At 38.9% G+C, this 25,558-nt stretch overlaps 1 protein-coding gene across 1 annotated transcript; it reads right to left on the bottom strand.

Annotated features, from left to right (window-relative positions):
• Positions 1–221: 221 nt before the first annotated feature.
• Positions 222–25,513, bottom strand: GPR180 (G protein-coupled receptor 180). The gene is made up of 9 exons (XM_039556249.1): positions 25,274–25,513; positions 22,515–22,673; positions 19,372–19,566; positions 15,821–16,001; positions 15,568–15,617; positions 11,928–12,085; positions 5,507–5,698; positions 5,078–5,155; positions 222–3,412 (listed from the first exon to the last, which is right to left on the bottom strand). The coding sequence occupies exons 1-9, from the start codon at positions 25,419–25,421 to the stop codon at positions 3,254–3,256; spliced, it is 1,320 nt and encodes a 439-aa protein (XP_039412183.1). The 5' UTR covers positions 25,422–25,513; the 3' UTR covers positions 222–3,253.
• Positions 25,514–25,558: the final 45 nt, after the last annotated feature.

Below are 25,558 nucleotides of genomic sequence, written 5' to 3'. Positions count from 1 at the left end.
ACCAAGTTGGTGATCCCATCCTTTTGTCTACTGAACTGAGATCCTCCCTCCCAACCTACAAACCATAACTGATGCAAACTGGAATCTGTGCCAGCAGAAAAGGTGATGGCTGGCCAGGTGATGCCCTTTCTCACATAGATTTTGTCAGAGCACAACCAACTTCAGTTTGCAGTCTTGTCAATACACTCATACTTTGTGAGAACTAAAACACAGAGGCAATAGAATGAGCAGACACGGTAACCCCAACTTTATTTAAAACAGAACTGCATGATGCACAGAAACTCTCAGATGAGATGTCATCCTCTGACCTCGACAGTACTGCCTTCAGGGGAACCCTGCTTCCGCTTCTTGCAGCAGTGAGGTGTCAGGGAGCCTGGAACTGCTGAAGCTGTCCCCAAAAATTCCCCAGGTGCGTGGCAGCTCTCTGCAGGCACAAACCTGCACCCTGTACACACTGGGGCTACGGGGGCACTGGAGGAGTGCTTCTGTGCACTGCTGTCACCTAATGCACACCTGATGTAGGGTGCAGCACTAGTTGTGCTGATGTGTGCAAAAGCCCCAGTTTGTGAGAGCAAGCTAAATTTTTTTCTTTTTTTTGGTGACAGAAAGCACATTTTAGAAGTATAGTTTTCAAGTTGGGATGCATGGATTGAAGACAACTGGAAGAAGGCTGGAAGCTATTTTTTCAAGATGAAGTTATGAAATCAAATTGATAGAATGGGTAACAGTGTGGATAAGCATGAAAAAAGCAAGGTCTTATCAGCTGTTCTCACTAAATTAGAAAGAAGAGACAGACTTCTACATACTTGAACCACCCCTCAGGCATGATCCAGAGGCAGTAAGTTTCAACACACAGTACAGGTTAAGTATGAAGCTCTGTCCATTAGTCATACTTGAAGACTCCCTCTCCACTCCAAGCTATCCTGCACCAATAACTGAATATTACTGCAGTCATAGTGACGTACTGCTACAGTGCTAAGAGGCCTGGGCACCTGCTAAGAGACCCTTTGTACCACTTACCCTGAGAAAGTGAAACTTAATTGCTATAGTTACATTAATAGCAAAATTAAAATTTATTTTCAAGTAACTGGATCCAGTGCCAAACTAAGAAGCTAATGTTACCTGTTGACTTAGAGGGCAACGTGGGAAAGATGTAGAAGACACCACCTCATGTTTCATGCTGACACTAATGAACCACAGCTTGTTGTGGGGTATATTTATAAAAAGTGAAAATAAGGTAAATGGTATCGTAATACTGACCAAGTCAAGGCAGAACTACAGGAAGTAAGACAGTACTTCTGGAGAATAAAACAAATGCAGCACCTCTTCTGAAAGTCACGTAGAGGTTTTTTTGCATAGATTAAAACTTTTATCACGATGGATCATAAACTGTAAAGTAGTACTTGTGTCTATCAGAAAATTCTATTTTATGTGTGAATTTGAAGTCTTATACATGAGGACAGTTAGAACTCTTACTACACTATTGGAGACTTATCAAAAACAGGATGCTTTTTTCTTGAGAAGATGAAAAGTACAGAGATAAGCAGGGAAATAAAGACTGAAGTTTTAACCAATAATATTTTTGTGTGGTTATCAGAGGAATGTAATAATTAATCTTTTAATCATTCTGAAGATTGTGTGAAATCATAATATCTCATCTTTTCCAGCCTCAACCTGCCATTCTTGATCTGAATTACAAACAATAAGAAAGGAGATGATTTAATGAGCAACTTTGTCATGTTGCCATTTTGCCTTAGTCAAAGGCAAATGTCTAGTTTTGCCTCTAAACTAAAATGGAACAGACTTATGTTTCAACTATGCTCACAACTGAGGGAAACATAAATGGAAAAGTTAGGGCTATTTTAAAACTAGAACACTGGTCTTCACATTTTCACAGAGACATAATCAAATACACACTGTTAAGAAGAAGCAAACACTGATTTACCAGAAAATAAAATCCATTTTGTTCAGAAACACACACCTATGAAGTCTAAACAAAGCTAAATCCAAAAAGAAAAATTTCACTCACAATGGCAATAGGTATGTTCTTATTATGAAAGAAAAAAAAAAAAAGTCAGCATGATTTAATCATACTCTATAAATAGGCACTTCAATAAAGTATATATTTACACTGGCTTTCTGAATGCTAGGGCATCACAAAATAGAATGGCTTTATTACAATGGATGGAAGATGGCAACTACTTAGAACCCAGTGCCAACATGGATTATAACAAATCCAGTGAGTATTTTGTTTTTCAATTATTCATAGAAAATTTAATCCTGATTAAGTATCCTTGGGCAGGAATTCATGGGTAGTTGATGACTGAAACCAACATTTATTTGAAATGCTTCTGTTAATTTAATCTGTGTATATGGCTTAATTATGATTGAATCCTCAATGTAACAGAAATGAATTATATCAGGATTAAAATTCTAGTACCACATCACCCATTCCATTTTCTTTGCCTTTTTTTTTTCCTCTTTTAAAAGATGCAAGGCTGCTGTTTTAATTACCTTTATGTTGGTATGTATTCTAAGCCTCAAAAACAGTTTAGACCTTGATTACTGGAAATTTTTGGTTACATTTACTTTTTTTTTTTTTAAAAGACAGATATTAACCCTATTTACATTCCCATTAGAATTTTAACCAGTATGAACATTAGATGCAAAAAAGGCTTTTATTTTACACCTATGATGAAGGAACGTTTCTTGCAGTCAGTTGTGAACATTTCACATATGTCTTCTAGACTATTCTCCCTCCTTTCTTTCCCCATCTTTTATACTGATACATAAAATGCATTTTCTCTAAAGCATGAAAATAAAAAAGCCCTTGTACTCATCGTTATGCATCACACCAATTTCACAACTGGCCTATTTTAAACTTGTTTGAGCATGTAGATGTTTTAAGAACTGCATTTTATAAGACCTTCAAACCTAGTATTGACACGAAGTAAGGGCAGTTTTGGTGTCTGTGAATGGGAGAGAAAAGATTCATTGTACTCTTCTGTGATACAGCTCAGCACCACTTGTTAAACAATACCTATAAAACTACTCAAATTATGGATTAATATACTCCACAATACTTTTAACACATTAATCTAGGAATCTTGTCGGACCAAACGTCTGTGAAGTGCTCTGATATCATCACTCAGTTTTCCAGTGAAACCAATGTATCATACACTTGTGACAAAAATACCTGTATATTTAAGTCATTATTGCACATTTATTACATAATGTATTCTTCCTAAACATCTCAGAAGTGATGTCGATTTTTATGTCCAGAGGATACTGTTAGTGGCAATGTCACTGATGACAGTGAAGATACTTCCCAATATAGACTATGAGATAGAAAAAGTCTGTAGAGGATAACCATGGAGATGCACTGACAGAGGATAACACCTATGGTAATAATCTAGAGACAAGAAAAGAGAGAAAAAGAAATAGTAAGTAAAAAAAAACCTCTCACCAGACAAGCCACAATAAATTTCTATTAGCATGAGTGCTTGAGGTTTAACTTTAAACCTTTTAATACTGCTGCAGTTACAAAAGATTTGAACATGCATCTTAAGTCCAGGAATCAGACTCTCACACCTGGGTGTTTTTAAATCAGTAGATAGCCCTGGGCAAGTCACATAACCCTTCTGGCAGTCTCTGTTCTGGGGAATTTCAGACTTGCAATTCACCACCCATGCAGTTTCACAAGCAGAGGTGATGTTTAGATATTCTATTCTTACAACAAACAGAGTGGGGGTAAAAAAAAAAAAAGCAAGCTCAGAAACACTTTGCACTAGAACAGTCATGGAGCTGAGAATAGTGATTTATCAATCTCACTTAGTCAGACCTCTTTCAGTTCAAGACTCTTAATCTGTAAAAGCTGTGTATGGCTGTATTTATCAAATGCCTAAAGGTGTAACAATTGTTTCTGAGAAAGCACAACTCTTCAGTTTATGTACAGGCAGTCTTTTAAAATACATGTTTTTCTTAAATAAATATGGTATTTATTGATCATGCATTTCTTTATTGTATTGAAGTGTATTTGAAGAAGCAAACACAGCTGAATTATCATAGTGTAGGAACTGCAGCTGCACATAATGGTTAAACTTGCTCAAATGCAAGAGTAGAGCAATTGTAGTCTTCCTTCAGTAAACTCAAAATACTGCAAAAATACTACTTTACTGATCCCACCTCTAGAGACTGTCCTCCTGCACTAGGGATGTTTTCATCAAGCAAAACAAAAAATCTCTTCATTAGTAACTCTGGAGAAATAAATCTTTTTCTGCCTAGATTTCCTTTTTTTTTTCTGTAAATCAAATACAGTATTTAATTGATTATATCTATTTAATAAAACCTTTTTCTTTCCCTTACATATCCTCTACACAAATAAAAGCTCAATTTATGAATATATTTGCATACAAATGCACAGACGGTTACAAGCATAAAGAAAAGCAGCAAACCCTAAGAATGCACCTGAGAATAGTGGTGCACTCCATCTGAACATGGCAGGCTCCATGCATGGAGTTCTCCAGTTCCCAGTATGTTTAAGCAACCAAGAAACTCAGTAGTCCACCTTTGTTTTTAACTGTTTGGAGCTTACAAACCAAACAACATATTTGGACAGACTTCTTGATCTAAAGAACACAGTTCAGCTACAGGTTCTCTGACCTATTTAGCCACATAAAGCTTTTAAAGGATGAAGACTAAAAAGCAAACAACAAAAAAAATCCACTGATTTATCTTTCTACTCCCTTTGTTAAAAGAATCCCCAAGGTGTTTTTAATTAAAAGCAAACAAGCAAACAATAAAACAAAACACCCCCTCCACATTTTCCTTTGACTTAACAATCTCTCCCTCTCCCTCCCTTAACCTAGAAATGATTACCCTTAGATGATTTGAGCCCTGTATGCCTTTGTAAAATATGACTCACGTTAGCATCAATGAGAGCTGTGTGACTAAGACTTTTCAAGTTGCTTTGGGGTCATAAGATTAACAGCCTAAGAGCATGAGTTTGCTAACAAACATTAAACATGAAGAACAACTACTATTCAAATTTCATCTCTTTTATCTTGCCTGTACATACCTTTTCTCTTTGATATTCTCTGAATATTACAGCAATGGTTGCAAGACATGGGTGGCACAAAAACCAGAGAATGCAGGCCTAAAAAAGAAGATGAGTGTAAATTGTAAAATGACTACATGCCAGCTTAGAAGAAAGAGATGACAGTTACAGGAACTACATTTACATTTCTGTCTATTTTATGAACCCATTGTTTAATTTTCAATCAACATAACGAAAACCACACAATGAAAGGTGGGATTTCTGTTTTAAAAAGCTCTATACTCCTTGTCAAATTAAAATGACTACTCAGAGTATGATGACAGGGTGCAATGTAATCAAATCAGACACTTTAACTTTGTTACGCAAGAAAAGAGTTTAGTGCTTCAGTCAACTGCATGCCACAATTATATTTACAGAAGAAGGGATCAGTTTGCTTGATGTAACCCATACTTTGGCAAAGGTGGTATAGAACTCCCTTTTCAGCGTGCTTCTCTCCACCGTGATAATCTGGTAGAGCCCAGCAGCCAGTGACAGAGCTAGGCAGACTCTGAGGCCAATGAGCAGCCCGCTCGCCAAGCCATGGTGCGAATGGTAGCTGTGGTGATTTGTATCTTCAAACTGCTCCCAAATTAACAAAAAGCTCTGAAAAAGAACAACAGCAAAGTACACTTACAGTAAACCAGGTTACACTAAATCTCAACCTTCCCATCACAGATTAAGTCATCTGGTAATGCTCCACTCGTCAGCCACTGCCACGCTAAGCAAAAAATCCCAACAAACTCTAGTCTGAACTGCTTTTTGGTGTGACCTATTACTCCAATTGCAACTGGCGTGAACATAGTCTCACTTCTTGGATTCTGTAACTTTTAGAAACCTTGACAAGTTAGTTTCCTCTAATTTGGGTAGAGGACATGTAGCACCTTAGAAAAAAATCTAAAATAATCACCTGAACACTCGTCCTACTCTGCAGGAAGACCACTGAAACGCTTTCACAGAGCTACAGGGAGGTGTCTCCTTTCACTTGTGATCCACAACCTGTAAAGCTTGTTTCAAAGGCAGGCGACTACGCCTTTTCTTTCAAAATCCTAACAAGATTCACTTTTCTTTTCAAAGATGGGGAAGTAAGAGGGTGGTGCTGCTGCCCCTTTTATACAATAGCCTTAAGGCTCAAGCATTCACCCAGGTTGAACTTGGATCTCCCACAATTCCCTTCTTTGCCTACAGGATATCCAATTCACATCTCCCACCTCCTTGGAGAGTGCTGCAACTGCCAGGCTATAGGGTGTTCTTGGGTGGGCCACTCTCCACCCCTTCTATTGAAGCTGTGCCATTGTGGAGAAAAGAATTCAACAGCAGCTAGGTCAGAAACTGTGAGCGAGCCTGACTCTGCAAGCACCTGGCTCAGAAACCTCCTAGGGTCTAGGAAAGGGAGTGTCACAGGTTCCAAATGCCATTCCAACATCTGGCCAAACACTCTAGCCAACAGACAACTACATATAAGATAGGAAGCCCCTCCTTAACTCCCAGTGTTGTATCTGTCTGCTGCAGAATCCAATTTCGCAGGAACACTGTGAGAAACAATATTGATATTCTCCAAGGAAAAATAGACTAACAAGTGCCTAGTTTCTGAATCTTAGTTGTGAAGAAGGCAGGCGCCAACCAGTTGCATAAAAAAATGTGTCTTGCTGAAGAACACCTTTTCAAGACTTTGGGAATGCTAACATTATAAATTAGAATACACATAAAGTTTAGACTCTCTGAGCATCATGTAGCAGCTGAATGGCATTTCAGAACTTGAATATACACTGGAATCCAGTCCACCTAGTGCACATATCTAACTTGCACTGAGGCTTCAGGTGCATAATAAAACAGGTTTTCTGAAGAAAGGTAGGCAAATTTGATTTATGAGTGAAGTAGCTCTGAAGGCCTTCAGAAGCAGACATTGTATGGCTCAATTTAGAAATATAAATTAGTCAGATTCCTTTCTGAACACATTCAAAGGCTTTCTCACTACATAAAGACAAAAAGGTTACTAATATTAACTTCTTAAAAATGTGTAATCCACCTGTGCCTTCCAAAGATGGGTGTCCTTGAGTGTCATCAGTCGAGTATTCAAATAATTTTTGCTTAGAGTGTCCTCAGAGAGTACTCTTGTACTTTCCCCCTCCCTTACCTAGGGGGGACACAGCCCTGTCATTTCACAGCTGCTGTCATTTCAGCCACTCCTGAACTACGTGGATGGAAAATGGAAGGATGGGAGAGGAACAGATGTAAAGTATGCGCATCTTCAACATCACGGATTACTAGCAAACAATCTGACCAACAGGCTTTAAATGCTCTCACCATAATGCTCGGAAACTGAGTAATTTCAAGCAAACATCTTCAAATGATCAAATTACTTGACTGAGAATTCTGTCAAGGACTAAGACTAAACTGCTCCTGAATCCCTGAGATACAGCACAGTGCTTGGTAACATTGTGTCTACAGCACTAGTTTTGGCATGAAATTGATGAATTCCTATCACAGAAGTTATTTCAGTCCAGTTAGAACATGCTCAGACAACAAACAAGGGTTCTACCAGTTACAGAATCACTGCAGTCTTGTGAGCATTTTCCTTTTTGATATTTACATTTGGGAACAACAAAAGTATTTAACTTACCTGGACTGTACATATTCTGCTTGAGAAAATGAAAGACCCCTGAACCTATATATAGAATCTTCCTGACTCAAGCAAGCTTCTGGGGCGAAGCCATATAGGCTGATGGAGACAGAAGTGTGATACTGCTCTAAGAAGAAAATATCCCTGGGATCTACCTTACCTTAAAAACCAGAGCTCATGAAGGCCTAAATTTTCCTTAGTCTACACCAAGAGTAACAGCAAAGGAAGCCACTTTCATGAGAAGATGACAAAGAGCTGGAGTAAAGGAATCATGAGAACAAAGCCCAAATCCACATAGGATAATAGTGTCTGACAGCAGAGTATGTCCTGGACTAGCCCTTTAAAGAGTGTAAACAACACAACATCAGTTGATCAAAGGCTGTGGTGACAGGAATGTGAGATCACAGAAGTCCAGTTTCCTTCAGGTTCATTAGATTATTCCAAAATAAGCAGAAGGCAGAGGTGTTAGAGGCAGAGATGGAACTGTCGGGGCAACACAGTGTTAACACGGACAAGGTGAAGGTATCATTGCCCTTACTGTGAGCTGGGGCTATTCTCACTCATCTGGGAACAGCAGGATCCAATAAAAGAGAAATCTGTGAGATTGAGTGTTTCTAGGTAAAAATGGATTAGGCAATCTGTTCTCAATGAAGAAGAGCTTTCATAGACAAGCACGATGGCGAAGTTTAAATCCCTTTAGTTGTGAAATAAAAAAAAAAAAATTAAAATTTGGTTGAGAAATCAAGGTCAAGGAACTCTGAAGTCCCTTACCTTGACCACAGAAAGGCAAGTATCAGCTCACTTAGCTGCAACATCAGGAACAAACTGAAAAACACCAGACATCAACCTGCTGAAGTAGACATCAGAGACATCTTTTGTTGGCAGTGAGCAGAACTATGTTTGAGCTCTGAGAAGAAATTGGGGGGGACAATTCTAATTGTTATCCAGAAGAACAACTGTGCTTAGTTTGTAGACAAAAGAACTTGATGAGAGAGGTAGCTAAAGACGTGACTCACACTAGCTATGTCCAACTGCTTCTTCATAAGGTGAAACAGAATGACCATCTCCTTGTTTACATAATACACTGTTCAAAATTCCTGACTTTACCTGTACATAAACCTGACCTATGCTGGCTCACAGTGGACACCAACCACTGTCCAGTACTGGCCTTCCTCTTCAAATACTAGAGGAATGATGGCCATGGATATCATCCTGATGTTCCAGATATACAAGCTGAACCTCCACATCCATATGAAGAATAACCAGACACTCTTCCTTTATGTCATGAGGAAACAATTATGGTAGAACTCCTCCTTCCCTTCACTATGCCTACACTGAATTTATGACAAGCGAAGATAACATATCAATCTCCAGCAAAGACAGGTTCTCATGGGACAGATCACCCCTGAGAGGCAAGGGGAAGGGGGAAGCAAAACAGAAATTAGGAGTAGCAGCAAGGCAAACAAGCTGTTTCTAACCATGTCTAGTTCTCAGGTATCTGATGTCACACAATGCCAGTACAGCAAAAAAGGGTTTACATCTAAGGCCAGAGGTAGAGCTCATTCTGAGCACACCTAAGAACCCATGTGTAGGACGATGTCTAACGCAGTAAGATTCTATGTCATTTTGATCAGGTTCAGAGCAATCAGCTATCTTTCCAGAATCACTGCCTCCAGTCTGGTCAGCCCTGAAAGCTGAAACTGCTCAGGTCTATGTGATGGGAAGGGCCTGCCATCAATAAAGTTCTGCACAAGGTTTGTGCCTCAGCAGCAGAAAGTGGAATTTCTAATGAATGCACAGCAGCCTGGGAATCTTTTGTTCTGTGGCTGAAATAAAGAACAAGTTAAGGGAAGGGAGATGTTAAATGGCAGACTTGTCCCTCTTTTGAGATGTTACCTCTCTGCAGCTGTGAAGACTACAAGACATTGGCTGACTAGAAGGATCTGTCCACCCTACACTGAAGGTAACCCATAAACATAGCCCAAGAAATTGCTAGTGCTTGTGCAAAAACAAAAAGAAAAAATCCATAGCATCAGTACAAAGAGGAGAAAAACCACTAAAAATTTGCTGAGTAATCTGAACTAGTAGTAGGCAAACAGGCTAAGACAGTTTGCCAGTCAAAACTGCATTTAAGAGTAACATGTTTTCTCAGGCTGTCCACTTTCTTTACTTCCCTGAAAATGAGATGAGGACAGGTACAGGAGAATGTCAATAAAACTAACATGGTGCAATTGCTATCTGCTGCATTAGGGTAACGCACATGGTTTCCAGCAGCCCCTACAGCAAGTCCTCAGAACATCTCTGATTATCCACATCAAGTCTATCCAATCTCTGGCACAGGAGGAACATGGCTCTCCCATATGAAACTCTGGGAAAGATCAGAACAGGAAGGAGGTTATTCTAGGTTTTTAGTCATTAAAAGTGCCCATTGATTGATTACAGCAGGTCAAACACCCATGTCAATCTAGACAGACCAGTGAACAACTGACTAATCCACAGATGAACTCTTGAACTCACCACCTTCAATAGAGGTGATACAGTCTAAATCCTGCTCCCCTGAGCTCAACACCTGCACTCTCTATTCAGGAGAACAAATCCGGCAGAAGGTGTATTTCGTACTGAACCATGAGGTGGAAAATATCCTCTCCAGAAGGGCAGGGATACTCTTGGTGTGAGGGAACTTTTGCTGGATACAGCAGACACTGATATGGGGGTGCAAAACCACCCAGGCAATGATATATTCCAATATCAATTTTCTGTTCCTACAAGATTCCTGCTGAACCTGACATTCCCAATGGTACCAGGAGGAGATGTGGTAGAGCTGTGCCTGGTGAGAAGTAAGATGGACAACATTGTGCTTATGCTCCAGTGCTGCTCCAAGAGCCAAAAGATGTGTAATGGACCAGTCTTGGGGGAAGCAGCAGGTATGTATGATGCCTGCCCCACTTTTACCATAAGTAACAACCAAAATAAAACCAAGCTGATTATACTGAGTGCCTTTTCTATGTATAGGAAAAGGAAACAACAACAAAAAACTTTCCAGTCTCAAGTGGCAGAGTACTAACACACCCATACATATGCACAAGCGCAGAGGCATGAATGAAATTAAATACTTTAGAAGTCTTCTTTACCACCAGCATGTAAAACTTCTGGTGCTAGATAGACTCATTCCACCTTACTTTGACACCCATCTTTAAATCTCAACAGTCCCATTGACCTTAACAACCTTTGGTTTATATTCTTAATTAGCAAGAAATGTCAGCTCCCAGCTACTCTTAATGTTCTACAAGTCCACTTATTTAGTTTAGAAGCAGCACTAATTACAGATACTACCCAAATGACACAAAAATCTTCAGTATAATCTCTTCCTCATTACTGTCTCCAGTTTCTCCCTGCTCTTCTCTTTCTCAATGGTTTTCAGATTCTCTTGTCTTTATGATGTGATTTAAAAAAATTTGTTTACAAAAGGCACCACCAGGGCTGAATGATTTCCATTACAATTTACTTTTAAGTTACTGGTTTACTTAACTTTCTAATTTATACTAATGGAAAATATTTGAATGAAATTATGTGTCAGACCATTTGTATATTTGCAAGACCAATCCTGCACATGAACCTTTCAAGAATTCCCTTATATTGATTGAAAGGACCATTAGACATTCTATTTGAGTGCTTCCAAAAGGAGGGCAGTGATGATTTCCTTTTTTTCATGACAAAGAATTTGTCACAGCAGCTTTTCTTGTCTTCCCTCCCATGCTTCTGGTTGTCAACCTGCATAATGTAGTTCACAACGCCTCAGCTGTACTGATAACAACTATTTATAGGACCACATTACAAATCAGATCAACAAAATGAATAAAAAATATTTTTTTACAATTTTTTTCAGTCTAGATTGTTCCACTAATCTGGTTCACAGTATAATGCTACAAACAATTGGCACAACCAGGAGTTTGGAAAACTGTGGGAACTTCTTACGTGGTTTCATTGCTAGACAAAAAACATACTGTGGAGCTACACCTTAAATTGTTGAAGTAAAGAGAAGGTGGTGTTACCTATTAGACATACTGGGTGCACATTATGCTGTGGGCTTTTTTCCAGTCTTGATACTCCCTCCCTCATAAAATTAAAATATTGAAATTATTTGGTTCACAGTTCTGTCATACTTAATAGCAACCATACACTTCAGTGTAAGAATGAATATGAAATACAAACCTGTGTAACAACAACTACTACAGCAATGCCAGTAGATGTTGGACTGGAATCCCACTGAAGAGGTCTGCCATGAGATTTCTTCATTCTGCCTATTGTCCAACCCATACACAGACTCAATAATAAATACAGCATTTGTATCTGTGAGACTATGTCACACACTATTGAAAACAAAGGAAAAAATGAATAAAATTACAACAAAAAAAGTTTTGGTTTTTTTTTCCTATAGCAAAGAGAAATGTTATCACCTTTTAATTTTGATGAGTTAGATCAGCTGAGGTTGCTTTGCCACAAAATGTGGCTATTTTGTGGAGTTTTCAGTGACCAAACAGATCACCACCAGCTTTCCCCCAGTTATGCGGCAATTCTGCAAGAACACAGGCACAGTGCCACATCTTTCTAAATCCCACTCTTGTGTCAGAGTAGTCTGGGCTCAGGAGTGCATCTGCATAAACAGACTTATAAATGCTAAAGAACTAAAATCATATGGATGTTAATCTTAGTGCAAATATGAAGCATGATTAAATGAACTCCTTTCTTTGCTCTGAAGAACTTTTGTTCAAAAATCAGACAGTTACATTGTACTTTAAATTAATTGCACTTTGTCTTAAGGATGTAGTAGCTTCCAGAAGAAAGCACAAATATTTAGGACAAATTCCACTCTGAGATACTTAAAGGGGAAAATATAATGAATAACCGTAACACGAACTTCATTTAGATCAACAGCTTGTCTGTATTTCATTTCATTAAATGCAAAGTAACTTTGCCTCATTTTGTTATATCCATTTTTACCTCTGTTAGGGAGCAATTAACACATACTCCATAAAGTTACATTCTTAATCAGTGTCTCAAACTTGTGTTTGAAGCTACATCAGAATAAAGAAAACTTTAAGCTAGAATATATTAAAGTCTTTATTTGTAGCCTTGCTGCAGCACTACTAACAGTAGAAAAACCTGACAATTTCTTTCTGGGTGATTGTTAGCTTTAGACCGGTAAGTTTTTGACTTAATGAACAATTTTAAAGTTGGTGCTGGGATCTGACTCATTGTACTGGCGTAGCAGAGATATAAAAAAAATTGATTCTTACACTATATAAATTGTAAATTTGGTTCAGAAACTAGAGATTGGGCACTACACACAGCAATGCCTTCTTTTTCACTTCATTAGTATTTTAGTTCTATTAAATTTGTTCTTTATTTGTAATTTTCATTTACACTATCAGGTACAAGAATAATATTTCTGTCACAAAAAAAATTAAGCTCTACTTTTATACAACCGGAGTGTATTAGAAAAAATAAATACCACATCTACTAAAAATACTGGCACAGAAAATGTTGCCATTATACAGAAATTAATATGGATACAAGGGAAGTGTGTCAAAAGAAGATCATCTACCATATTTCCCTGATACTCAGCAATACTAGCAAAACAGGGATACAAGAGACTTCAAAATGTAATTCCTGGGATATGCTTGGTATTCTCAGAGTTTATATGCTTAAATGCTTCTTAATGTGTTAAGACACCTTTACTGTTTAAGATCTGTCAAGAGCTTTTAGTAAATACAAACTTGATCATTCTTTAATAAAATGAACCAGCACTGATTTTGGAAAAAAAAAAAACGATCATGGAATTATTTTCCAATGCTACCTCTGGAGAGACAGTACTCACTAGAAGAAGAATTGTTACATCAACCAAAGGCATACCAAACCAGTGTCACAAATCCAAACTAGAAAAATGACTAATAAATCTGTGTGTTCTAGGGAGCATTTTATTTTCTGTCACTCCTTAAGATAACCTGCCCTATAAGGTATAGCCAGACCTCATCTCTCAATCATCTCTTGGATATAGATATTGCTCTGCTTTAGTGTGGTAACAATTCAAGTGGATTCCCAGTTAAATTTGTGTAAGACAAAAATCCACAGCCAGCTTTCATCTTTGACATCCCATACACCTTGCTAAAAAGGAACAAGGGTGAGAAAAATTTTAAAGGTTACAATAATCCCACAGTATTCAGGGGCAGCGTTAAAGTCATGTTACCGAGCTGATAGCATAATTGTCTGATTTCATCACAATTCATCTTTTTTGACTATTCAACAGATATTAGTCTTTGACTTTTCACATTTCATTCTTACCAAAAGTTAGAACACCACCACTTGCAATGTTTCTGAGTGCCAACATTACTTGTGTAATTTATGTAATTAGCTTAGGTGGTTAATTAGACTGAGGATCAGGTCTTTATACGTGGTAAAGACTAAATCATATCAGGAAAAGAGTAATTGCTGGAGATAGTACCCGAACAGGTTTTTAGAAAGATATTCTGGACACACTGCGATTAATAAAAATTTTAACATTTAATTTTAACTCAGATTTCTGTTGCCATATAGGAAAAATGGTATCACCTTCCACCTTCAAACTATATTACTTGCCATGAGCCCTTCTTCAGAACTGGAATTGCCACTGAAGCTTTCCACATTTCTACTACTTCTGCTCTTTTACTGTTTTGGAAACCACCAACTTCAGAGACAGTAAGAAAGGAAAACTTTCTTACCTGAATTGATTCAAAAATAATATTAATTATAACTTTTGTTTTATCTAAATAAAAGTGGGCTTTTGACTACAACACATACACAAAAAAAATCTAACATGCAGCTATTCTCTCTGAAGTTCTGGCTGGATAGTTAACACCGGGGAGGAGTTATGACTACCTCTATATTCTCCATTTCATTTACTTTCATGAGACGAGAAGGAGCATTTAATAATACAGCTGCTGGAGAGGTTGCAAGGAGCTGCCAGCTCAAATTGTTAAAACAAGGAAAAGGCAATTATTGTGGTGCCAGGTGCCATCAAGAGGCTGATAATTCCAACTGCAGCCTTCTAAACGAGCTCTAAAAGGGAAATACTTCTCTATATAGGCTGTTACTCCCCAGCACTACCAAAGTACTACTTTCTTGGGGTGCTTCAAACCAGTCAAAAGGAATTTGCTTGGAAAGAACCCCCAATCCTTCAAATGTGAAATGCAGAAAAAAACCCCCAAACTACCCAACAACAATGCTTAACCCTGAAGAATGGAACATGATTAAGTTAGTGCACTTTGGAAAGGGATGCAATAGGAATTTAGTTCCAGTGAGAACTCAGAATATCTATACAGAGTGCAGAAAAATGTTTTGTTAGCATCGAACCTTCACATAAGCACTTTTTGTATCACACTAATCATAAAATATGTTCTGTAAAATATGTTTTCATTTAAAAATTGTTAAATTTGTTAGTGAAATGACAAACTCTATAAAACATGATTAAGTTTCCTAAAAAGCTTGGCTTTCTAGATCCAACTCCACAAAACTCTTCAATGTATTGAAAGATTTACTCAGGTGACAGGCATGTCTAAGTGTCTGTAGCAAGGAATCTTGAGACAAAAAAATCCTTTGAAAAATCCTAAACAATATCACAGTTGTATAACTTCAAATAGAGTTACTGTAAACATCTAAACCCTTTTTTTTCTGGAGGAGCAATTTATAGTATTTTATATTAGAAATCCAATTATGTGATCCAAGATCATAGTACAGTTCAGCAACAGCATTTGCTAATGTATTATACAGATTCACGGGTAGGAATATGTAAGAAACAGGACACAAGCATACTCACATTCTGCCAGACTTCCCATAAAAGGAGCGCCTATCCCATCTCTAGAATAACTGAAAAAATAAAAAGATTGTATTTTTAAGTAGGTGTGTCTTAAATGCGTCTTCTCTCTTAGAAGTACATTTAGGCAATGATGCAATTCAAAGGTCAGTCCTATGTTTTGCTGCAATCCATCCCAGGCAAAATCATGTACTGATCTTTACAACACATTGTTCTTCAAATCTAAAGACTGAAAGCAAAAAAGGAGCAAAGGTACCTTGAGAAATGCAGGTAGTTGGCAAAAGCTGAACCAGCCTGCAACAGTAATGCAATTGTCAACACCTTTAATACACCATGCATAGGTCCACGCTTCCTAATTGTTTGCCATAGGGATTGTGCATATATGCAAGCACTTAAGAAGTATGCTAGGACAAGCAGGAAAAAGAATTCATGTAATCCTGTGGAAAAAAAAAGAAATACAGCTTGGTTTTTATGAAGAAACATTGCTATTAGCAGCAAATAACTAAAACAAAACAGCGGGGTTTTTTAATATAATCATTGGGAAATACCTAGCAACTGTTACCCAAAAATGGTAGTACAGACAAAATGTCTAAATTCTAGTAAATTTTATCCAAGAAAATCGATGAACTTTATCAGAGAACCAATTATTATTTGATCTGACAAAATATTTTTTTATTCAACAATACCTTTTCTGAGCAGAGAGGTTTGCAGCAATTACCAAACTAGTGTAAAGTGGCACACAGTTCCTTGATATACACAAAATAATTGTAGCCCGTTTGATCAGTCAGAAATATATTTATTAAAGGACTAATTTTAGCTCCCCTTGTTTCTTTGTTTCATTTTGTAAAGGCACAATCTGAGGTGAGAGAAACCCAGAACAGACTTCTATTTAATCTTTTTAACCACTGGGTGTCACTCTTCCTCTGCATAAAGCAGCTCAAAAAGCACAGTTGATCAAGTCCGGAAACTTATAGATAAAGAAAAGTAGCACAGAAAACGGTAATTAGTTCTTAGCATGTGGGTTTTTGCACTTGTCTTAAAAAAAATCCCAAAGTTTTTTTAGCTTATTTATAAAACAGAAGTCCTCTAATTTTCAGTCTGGCAGTACTCTTTTAAGTTAAGCTCCCCTTAAGACCTCGATCATGGAAATCTTTTCTCTTGTCCATAAGCTTTGCAAACCATCAGGAGCTCCCAAAGGGTCAAAGCCAGTGAGATATAAGCAAAAATGAGTAAACAAACATTTTTCACAGAAAACTTTACGTTTTCTTTCTCCAACCTTCCTTGAAATCTACTGGTGCCCACAGAATCAGATTCTAAAAAATGCTTTCTCTCCAGCAGCAAAATAACTCTGTTAAAAAGCTTCCAGCCAGCTCCACCCAGAGACTGGGAAGAGCAAGTATAAACATTTCAATAGCTGAGCTGAAAAACATTAGAACTGGATGAGTTCTGAATAGTAGCTAGCATTATAACTTCTACAACTGAAATTAAGCATTTTTGACATGCACACAGCAAAATGGGAGAAAAAAGAGTGTAAGGTAATAAAGAGTCTTAAAAAATTCCATGCCACTCTGCTTGTCTTGTACACTGATACAAAAGCATGATTTATGAATGACAAAAATATGTGGTTCAGATCAAATCTTTCTTCTTTCTTTCTGCTTCAAAAGATAGCCACTGAAGTTGGCAAGGACTTTGATAGAGTTATTTCTCACCACGAGTGAGAACCCTTAGAAAACTCTTTAGGAAAATCAACTAGCTTTTAACAAACACTAAGCAAATTTATGATAGAAAGTTCCTTCTAACCACAGACAGAGTGTAGATTATTGGTTTGAGACCAAAAGGGTTTAGGAGAAAGCCGCACTAAAAACCAACTATAAAAAATACAGAAAAGTGTAATTTTCAACCTGTCTTCTCTAAGTTTCCTGACTTTCAAGGAACCTAGTTGACAGACAAAATAAAACATTATTTGAAATACCTAACTTCAAAGCTCTTTAAAACACTGTCTACCTGTTCAGCTGCCTTTAGAAATCCTAGATTCCACTGACACCGTACCTTATGTAGAAGACCCCTACCATACAAAATAACATTACTTGCCAGGGATCAGAAGTCAGGCCTCCTCATCTCTCAAGGCAAATATCTTAATCACAAGGTGACAGCCTCAAGTTCTTTCCTATGCTCTCCTTATTATTAATTTAATGTTTGAGATGTCCTGTGCCAGGCCACAGCCTGAATAACTCAAATGAAGGATGACCTAACTAAAACCTTCTGTAACTATGTAATTTTTAGTTGCCCGCACGAAAGATGCAAGAAATGAAGCTGGATCTTCTCTCTGATACCCTCTCGTTCTAAGTTTCTATGGAAAAATGGCAAAGACTATTTCCCAAAGATGCATTAAACATCAAATTAAAAAGGAGAGAGAATTGAGAGAGAGATGAAATTCTCCTCAGCTCTTTGAAAGCAGACCAGTGCATGTAACTTCAGGATTCATGGCAATAATGCAGGTTTTAATTCTGAATCAACAGGTGTTCCTCTGCAACTCTGGAAGACATGGCATGTACAGCTCACCTCGCTTCCTACTTGTTAGATCTAAGTACATGCATCCAGCACATTTACACACCTCCTTACCCAGCATGTCAGCTTTTCAGAGTTCTGCTTCTAAGTACTCAGTCTTCCTACAAAATCAATACAGAACCGAGATGCCTCTCTAGGAGGTCTCTGCACCAATGCAGTCGGCCATATGATGCCTTGTAGCTGCTTTGCCCCTCGATTTAGCAATTACTCCTTTAGCTATTACTCCTCTTTGACAGTAAGTGCATTAACACAGAATTCACTTTTGAAGACCAAATTTGCCAAATAAAAGCTGACAATTTGTAGCATAAAATTAAAGAGAGAGATTAAGTCTGATTATGAACCTTGAAATCCAGATTATTAACGTGTTACTTTCTTGCAGATTCTGCTAAATGTTCCAGTGAGTATTTCCTTCCTTTCAAAAAGTGAGCTGCCTTTGTTCCCTCTACATCCTTTTGAGACCAAGAGTGACAGCAGGGCATTTGATTCTGGGCACAGCAATTAGGCTCACCCTGGGTATGTAGGTTCACTCTTTGTAGGAAGGCAGACTAAGCCTACAGGCCCCTTCCCTCACAACAGACCCAGGTGAGTGACATGCTGATGAGGCCTCCCAGAGCAGTGATGCTACTCATTGCAACAAAGAACACATTAGGCTGGATTGTCCAAAGCATACAATTTTATGTAGGCGTTTCTTAAAATGTCTTGATATTTTTCTTTGGATGTTTAAAGACTTAAAATTACATTTCCTAATTATGACAAAATCCGGCCTGACAAACCTAATCTACAGCCTGTGACTAAGGCACTTATAAAGATCTAAGCATTGAACTGAAATTGTACTGGCAAAATGTTTTATTGTGCATGTACGCGTGTTGCACAGAATCAAGTTTCACACAGCTAAGGAATTTCACTAATTAATTAAAATCAGGTATTAAGTCCACATTCAAGTGGAAGATTACAATTTCAACATGTTCAAAATACCTATCAGCAAAGATTTTAACACTGACTTTCCTTGGGCATCTACACTTCTAGTTAGGCAAGTTTTGGAAAGTCCGTCTAGGCAAAGGAAAGGATTTTTCTGTGATGACAGAAAATGAACTCAAGTTTACTCTTTGTACGAAAACAGAATATGAAATATAAGAGGCTCTGCTATCCATTCCCCATACTTTTCCAAGCACAGTAAGCACTGATGTGAGTAATCAGATCCTTAACTTACAAATCTAATTTTAAGGAAAAAAATCTTACCAGATTCCCCTGCGCTAAAGTGATCTAATGGATTCCCTTCTGCATCTGGGTTTAGTAAGACCATTTCAAACTGAATATCCTCGGATTCAGAATAATTCTCCTCGCAGGTAAACTTGTCTACATAAAACACATACCATGTTTCCGGATAAGGAATCTGGGACACTGTCAGATTTTGCTCTGTGTGGTTCACAGTCACTTTAGAAGAAAACAAAACAAAACAAAAGAAAAAACAAAAATAGGAGTAAATACTTGATTAGTTTGGTTTTAGAAAACACATCTTTGCATGACGATAAAACTTAAATCCACAGCATCATAAACAGGTTATAAACTGTACACAGCAGAAAACAGACTTAGTTTTGAAAGCTATCCGTAACACCAGAGACCAGACGTCCAACTTCATCCTTTGTTTTCAAACAGGTGCAGGCAAGGGTTGGTGAGGACACTGCATCCCACCTCTCAGCTCTTAGCTCTGCTGGGAGGGCTCCTTTCTTCCAGAAGCCAGAAAGTGCAAACTGTGTTTCCTCTGCTTAGCACATTTCCATCCTTTAGTTCAGTATTGAGATGATTAGCTATTCTGTACTACCCACCAGGTACTTCTGCAGCATGAAAAATACCTTTGTGAAATTTATTTCACTCTGTTTTCAAAGAGATTTAGAGCACCAAACAGGAATATGTTTGTTTACTGAGCATGTGAGCTCAGTAAACAATAGCATGCATGCTTTAAAGGTGCAAATCAGTATTATTTCATAGGACCTTCCCCAAACTGTAGCATACTGAATTTCAATTGACAGTTAAGGGCTGAAACCATTATGTAATCAAAATGCATATTTCAAATCAGATTACATTTAAAAACAACTATGTAAGATACTCATGTATCATCTGCTCGCTATCTTACCACTATTTTTGCCTAAAAACAACAGTTAACCAAGCACAGTCTCTTCAAAACAAACACTTGATGCAAATGAAACCTGTGGCTATGTTTGGCTGAAACTGCAAGAATTGTTAGCATTGTTACATTGTCTTCCGAACTTGAGTGCTAATCAGCTCAACCATCTCTCTGAAGGAGAAATAACAATATCAGATGAATTCACCTTAACAGTTAAAGATTACAATGGCTAAGGATGAAGAAAAAGAAAAATTTCATAAAAACCCCACAAAACACGTTTCTTTTGTGGAAGGCCTTTTTAAATGAAAAAGCTGCAAACATACAAACACATTTTCCCTAAGGATTTTGTAGACATAATTTATAACTAATTTCTAACTTGAAGCCTACCTGTGAAAAACTTCTATGTAATTCAAATAAACTTGTTTCAACTACAAGAAGTTATTTTCTGTTCTCTTAAGGTATGAACTGAACAACATCAGAATCCACAAGAAATTGTACTATATGTGTCTTTGCAGCAATTGTCATGAGGTACAGACTCGGACGACCCGCAAACCAGTATTTCATATGGTGCTGAGCCCAAATGAAAGGCAAATAGTGACTGACAGGAGCAGCTTTACTCCCCATGCCCACACTCAACTGAGTTCTGACACTGCGTTATTTGCACCAAGAGTAAGGATCACACAGAATGTGTTTGATCAGTTTCCTGTCAAATCTGTAAACTGACTCACAGGCAGAAAAGTAATCGATTTTGCCCAAGATCAGCAAAGAGATGCAACTCCTAAACAGAGCAGAAAACAGTGAGTACACTGCTGGGACAGTCAGGGACGACAGACCAACTGCTAGTTATTCCAGCAGCACTTTTGCGCAGCTCTGATGAAGTGTAAGGAAACCACATCCCTAAAAGTGACATCTGTGTAAGATTCCATTATGACAAATGTTACAGGAGATCAATGTGTTACTCTAGGGATTTTGACTGCACAAAGAAAATGTATTTAAAAGAGAAGCTGTAGTCATTTAAAATAGATATGAATGAAGCTTCTAATACTTATTTAATTTCTTAAAGGAAAATTTATGCTTTAAGTACCATTACGATCAACAAATGGTGCAAAAATTATTTCAGTCTGTCTTCTAGTTACATAACTCAATGCTTCTGTGTTTTACTGTTCTTTCACATTTAGATGGGTACTCAAGTTAAGCTTTATCCTGATTAGCTCATCTTTGATATTGTATTAAAATTTTTCCAACTTGTTTTGTACATCAAAGCATGACAGATTTGTGCTCTCATGAAAATATAATTTTATTTTTGTTTTTTTCCGCTTTGAAAAATGCCATTTCCATGGAACCGGAGAACAGGAGCCTCCTGACAAGTGAGAAATGTTCCTTTGAAAACAAGAGACAAAAAGACAACCTACATATTCTATACTGGTATAACTCTCAGCTCAGATGTTCAAAACACTTGAACGTGAGATTCAATGAAGAGTATCAAATTACAAAAGTAAAGGGTGAAACAGCATTAAGTTATAATAGGGGCAAGTTATAAAGTAAGGCAGCATGACACATTAATTATTGCAGAAAAGAAAGACTTATTATGAGGGGGTGAAATAGAAGGTTTGCAGTACAAAATTACCCTTTTACTTTGTACTTGGGCTACACACTCTCACCTTACAAGCATTTGCTTCAGAAGTTTAGAGGTAACTGCAGCAGGTTCCATCAGTTTGCCTCTTAACTTTTTTTTTCATTTCACTGCAATGAAAGTCACAATTCAAACTGTACATTTGACTGTCCCAAACAGATTCTTTACTTCTTCAGTTTCATAGTACAATGGTACTCTTCGTAAATTCTCTCATATACCCAAGATAATCTATGTTACAGAAAATTTGAGATCTGAGTGGAGTTAAAAAAAAAAATCTCTGTACTGAATGACTAAATCAAAACTTCAGCCAAGCATGTACCCTTTCTGAGTTGTGAACATGTGAAAGCATGAACTAGAACTGGTCATAAAGTTTGTCTGTTTCCACTAAAGCCACTGTTTGTCATGGATTTCATTTTCCAGCGCACATAACTTGCAAAGTCTTCTGAAGTGATACAAAGAAAGAAATTTTATTTCCTTGTAGTGGTTTTTAATTGCAGAAGGCCAAAGTCCTAGCTGATGCAAAGCTCAAATTCACTGAAATGAATATTCTAAATACACAGATAACTTAACAGAGTTCTAAATACACCAGTAACTCTGTAAGGAGAAAAAAAGGCAGTAACTCACTTGTCAGCTGAGCTTTAGAGAACTTCTCTGTACAGCTGTGATCTTGGATACTGTCCTCCAGCTTCTGCCATTCCTGTGCTTGAAAGAGGTGAAGTCTAGCTGCTTTTGCCACAGCTACTGCTATATTCTTGATTCTGACACACAGAAGAGCATGGTCACCTTGATATTTAAAAAATAAAATCAACTACTCTGTTTTGATGTCAGTTACAAGCAAAAAGATAGCGCGGCACAGATTTTTTTATAAGTAGCTGCACTACAGCTTCACATTACTCTTAAATTTTTACTACTACTTCCTAATAAAAGTATTTATGGTCTTTCAGAAACAATTTCTATATATCTCATTAAGAAACCAGTGCACGCACAATTCTCTGTGATGGTACTTAAACAAACCTTCACTGCAGCCCAAGTGTCATTAACCCTCTCTGCTACAAACAGCCTTCCCACCCCTCTCTTTTTTAAAACAGACTTCCAGATAACAATCTTTCCCTTCCTCCCTCCCATCCCAAATTTTATTTTTTTTAAGTTAAAGACAGTGCCTCAATAGTCTCAATAACTAGTTCAAAGTCTAGTACTTTATGACCTTTGTGGCATGACTATGAGCATCACAGGGTAGCTCTTAAGTCTAAAACTAGAAGAACTTATGTGAATGGACTTTGATGTTATGGATGGATTAGAGCTAAAATACTTAAGTATAGATAACACATGTCAAACTGATGCAAAGAAAATCAAACTTCACAAGTGTGCTCTAATGTGTCAGTCTACCTGTAGAATCATAGAATGGCAGAATGGCCTGGACTGATGGGACCTGAAAGACCACCTGGTTTCCAAAACCCCTACCATGGACAGGGACACTTTCCACTAGGCCAGATAGCTCAAAGCCCCATCCAGCCTGTCCTTAAGCACTTCCAGGGATGGGACGTCCACAACATCTCCAGGCAACCCATTCCAGTGCCTCACCTCCCTCACAGTAAATTTTTTTCCTAATAGCTAATCTAAACCTACTCTCTTTCAGTCTGAAACCATTCCCCCTTCTTCTGACACTACAGTCTGCATCTTGACACACAGAAATATTTTAGTCATTTTAGAACTAGCTCATTTGACAAAATTTATCTTGTCTGAGTAACTCCACATCCTCAAACTTGTCTTCATAATTTCTTTCATATATTGCCATAGACTTCTTTAACCAAAGAGTATCCTAAATTAAAAGGTACAATTTAGTGTACAAGAAAAATCAATTGGTACCCCAAGAGCACGAATTCCATACAAATGCAAGCAAGCCTTGAGTGGTTTTATATCTGTCAGAGCAACCTTTTTTTCACCCCTAATGGAGGCACCAGATAGATGTGAATCAATAGAGTACTACCAGCTTCAGATAAGGAAGGTTTGCCTGATCAGAACCAGTTGCAAGACAGGTCCTGCAAAAACCCTCAAATAAGGTGATCTCCTGGGATCTGTAAAGTGTTGTATGAACTACAGTCTAGCTAAGATTTTGAAATACTAACAGAAGGCTCTAAAAAAAGCTTCACTAAGACCCAAAATAGTTGTTGGTATTCATGCAGAAAGAGGAGTATTTCTATGCAAATACGCAACATCAATTTATAGAATTATATCTGAACACCTACACCACTGACCTTGAATCTTAACAGTCTTTTCTCAGATTTAAACAGTGCACTTTTTCCCTTCAGATCTATTTAGAACACTTCTACAATTATCTTCTAGGACAGTGATAATTAACTGCTTTCAAGTCACTTCATAAGCTAGCTCCACCCTATCTATCATTTCCCATTCCGTGCTGGAAGGTCACGCTCCAACTCTATTTTGCTTATGTCACGTTTTCCTGCATCCCGTTAGATTTTGAAACACTCCACAGAATTGTTCTGCCCTGAAGCTCAATGGGAAAGAAAACAGCCTAAGCTACTGAACTGCTGAGCATATAGGAAAAGCACGCTGACCAGCACAGCCTTGCTGTACACGGCACTTGTCATGGTTACACACGTGTCTTTCTGCAAAGTAAAACTTCTTTAGCAAGCACAGTGGACCACTGCTAGAACTCTCTTTCAGCAGGATAGTGGTCAGGAATTACTACTAAGTAATTACTGACTAATAGTCAGAAATCAATACTAACAAGGAGTTAGTAACACGAGGTAAAAAAGCCATTGGGAATAACCAGGTGAGAATTTTACATCCTAATGCGCGGTGTCACCAAGACCACACAGCGATGGGGCACAGCGACGTGAAGCACCGCTGCCATTTGGTGGAGTTCCAAGAGGGAAGGAGCGACGCGTGCCGCAGTGAGAACAGAGCCTCTCTCTGCCGGACACTCGGCCAGGCGTCTCCGCACCAGGCTTCGGGACACGAAGGGAGGCATAGCCCCGCTCCCCTCCGTGACCCACAGGCCGGGGCTGCTGCCAACTCCTGCATCCAGCGCCTGGGGCCGCCCGCCGCGCTCCGGCCGCGTCCTGCTGCTGGCCGGGATCCCCGGCCCCGCTCCGGCGCTGCCCGGACAGCGGATCGGAGTAGATTGGAGGAAAAGAGGGAAGGAGGTAGCGAGGGAGAAAAGTAGGGAAAGACGGAGAGCTGCGGGGCTGACCTGGTTCCCCACCTCCCGGCCCCTCCGGCCGCCAGCGGTTCCCCCGCGCCCCAGCCGCTCCCTGCCCCATCGGCCCCGTCTCGGGACGGCACAGCCGCTCCCTTCCCCATCGGCCCCGTCTCGGGACGGCACAGCCGCTTCCCCGCTCTCCTGCCGTCGGGGCACCCACCGTGGAACTGGAAGCGCGCCACGGGCCGCCACGGCTCCCGGCGGGCGGCGGCGCTGGCGAAGCCGCCCCGCAGCGTCTTGCCGGCGGCGGGGCCCCAGCAGCAGCAGCCGGCAGCGGCGCTGAGCAGCCACAGCAGCCGCCACCGCATCCCCGGGACCCGCCGGACACCGAGATCCTCCTTCCCTCCTCCCGCGCTGCCCCCCGCCGTGTCACGTGACAGCCCCCGCCGCGTTAGGCGCGAGCGGGAGGGCGGTAGCGGCGAGCGAGCCAATGAGAGGGCGCGTC

Source organism: Corvus cornix, chromosome 1 (genome assembly GCF_000738735.6).
Source record: "Corvus cornix cornix isolate S_Up_H32 chromosome 1, ASM73873v5, whole genome shotgun sequence".
Classification (NCBI taxonomy): Eukaryota; Metazoa; Chordata; class Aves; order Passeriformes; family Corvidae; genus Corvus; species Corvus cornix.
Note: the sequence above shows the minus strand (reverse complement) of the source record. Positions and strands in the feature narration are given on the sequence as shown.

What these genes read in the sequence shown, in the direction of transcription:
- GPR180 (XM_039556249.1), bottom strand. Translation starts at nt 25,421, where the DNA reads ATGCGGTGGCGGCTGCTGTGGCTGCTCAGCGCCGCTGCCGGCTGCTGC. An exon ending in CTCTAAAGCTCAGCTGACAA is followed by an intron (nt 19,567 to 22,514) that starts GTGAGTTACTGC and finishes TTTCTTCTAAAG; the next exon opens with TGACTGTGAACCACACAGAG. An exon ending in TAGTAGTTGTTGTTACACAG is followed by an intron (nt 5,699 to 11,927) that starts GTTTGTATTTCA and finishes GTTCTTTTTCAG; the next exon opens with AGCTTTTTGTTAATTTGGGA.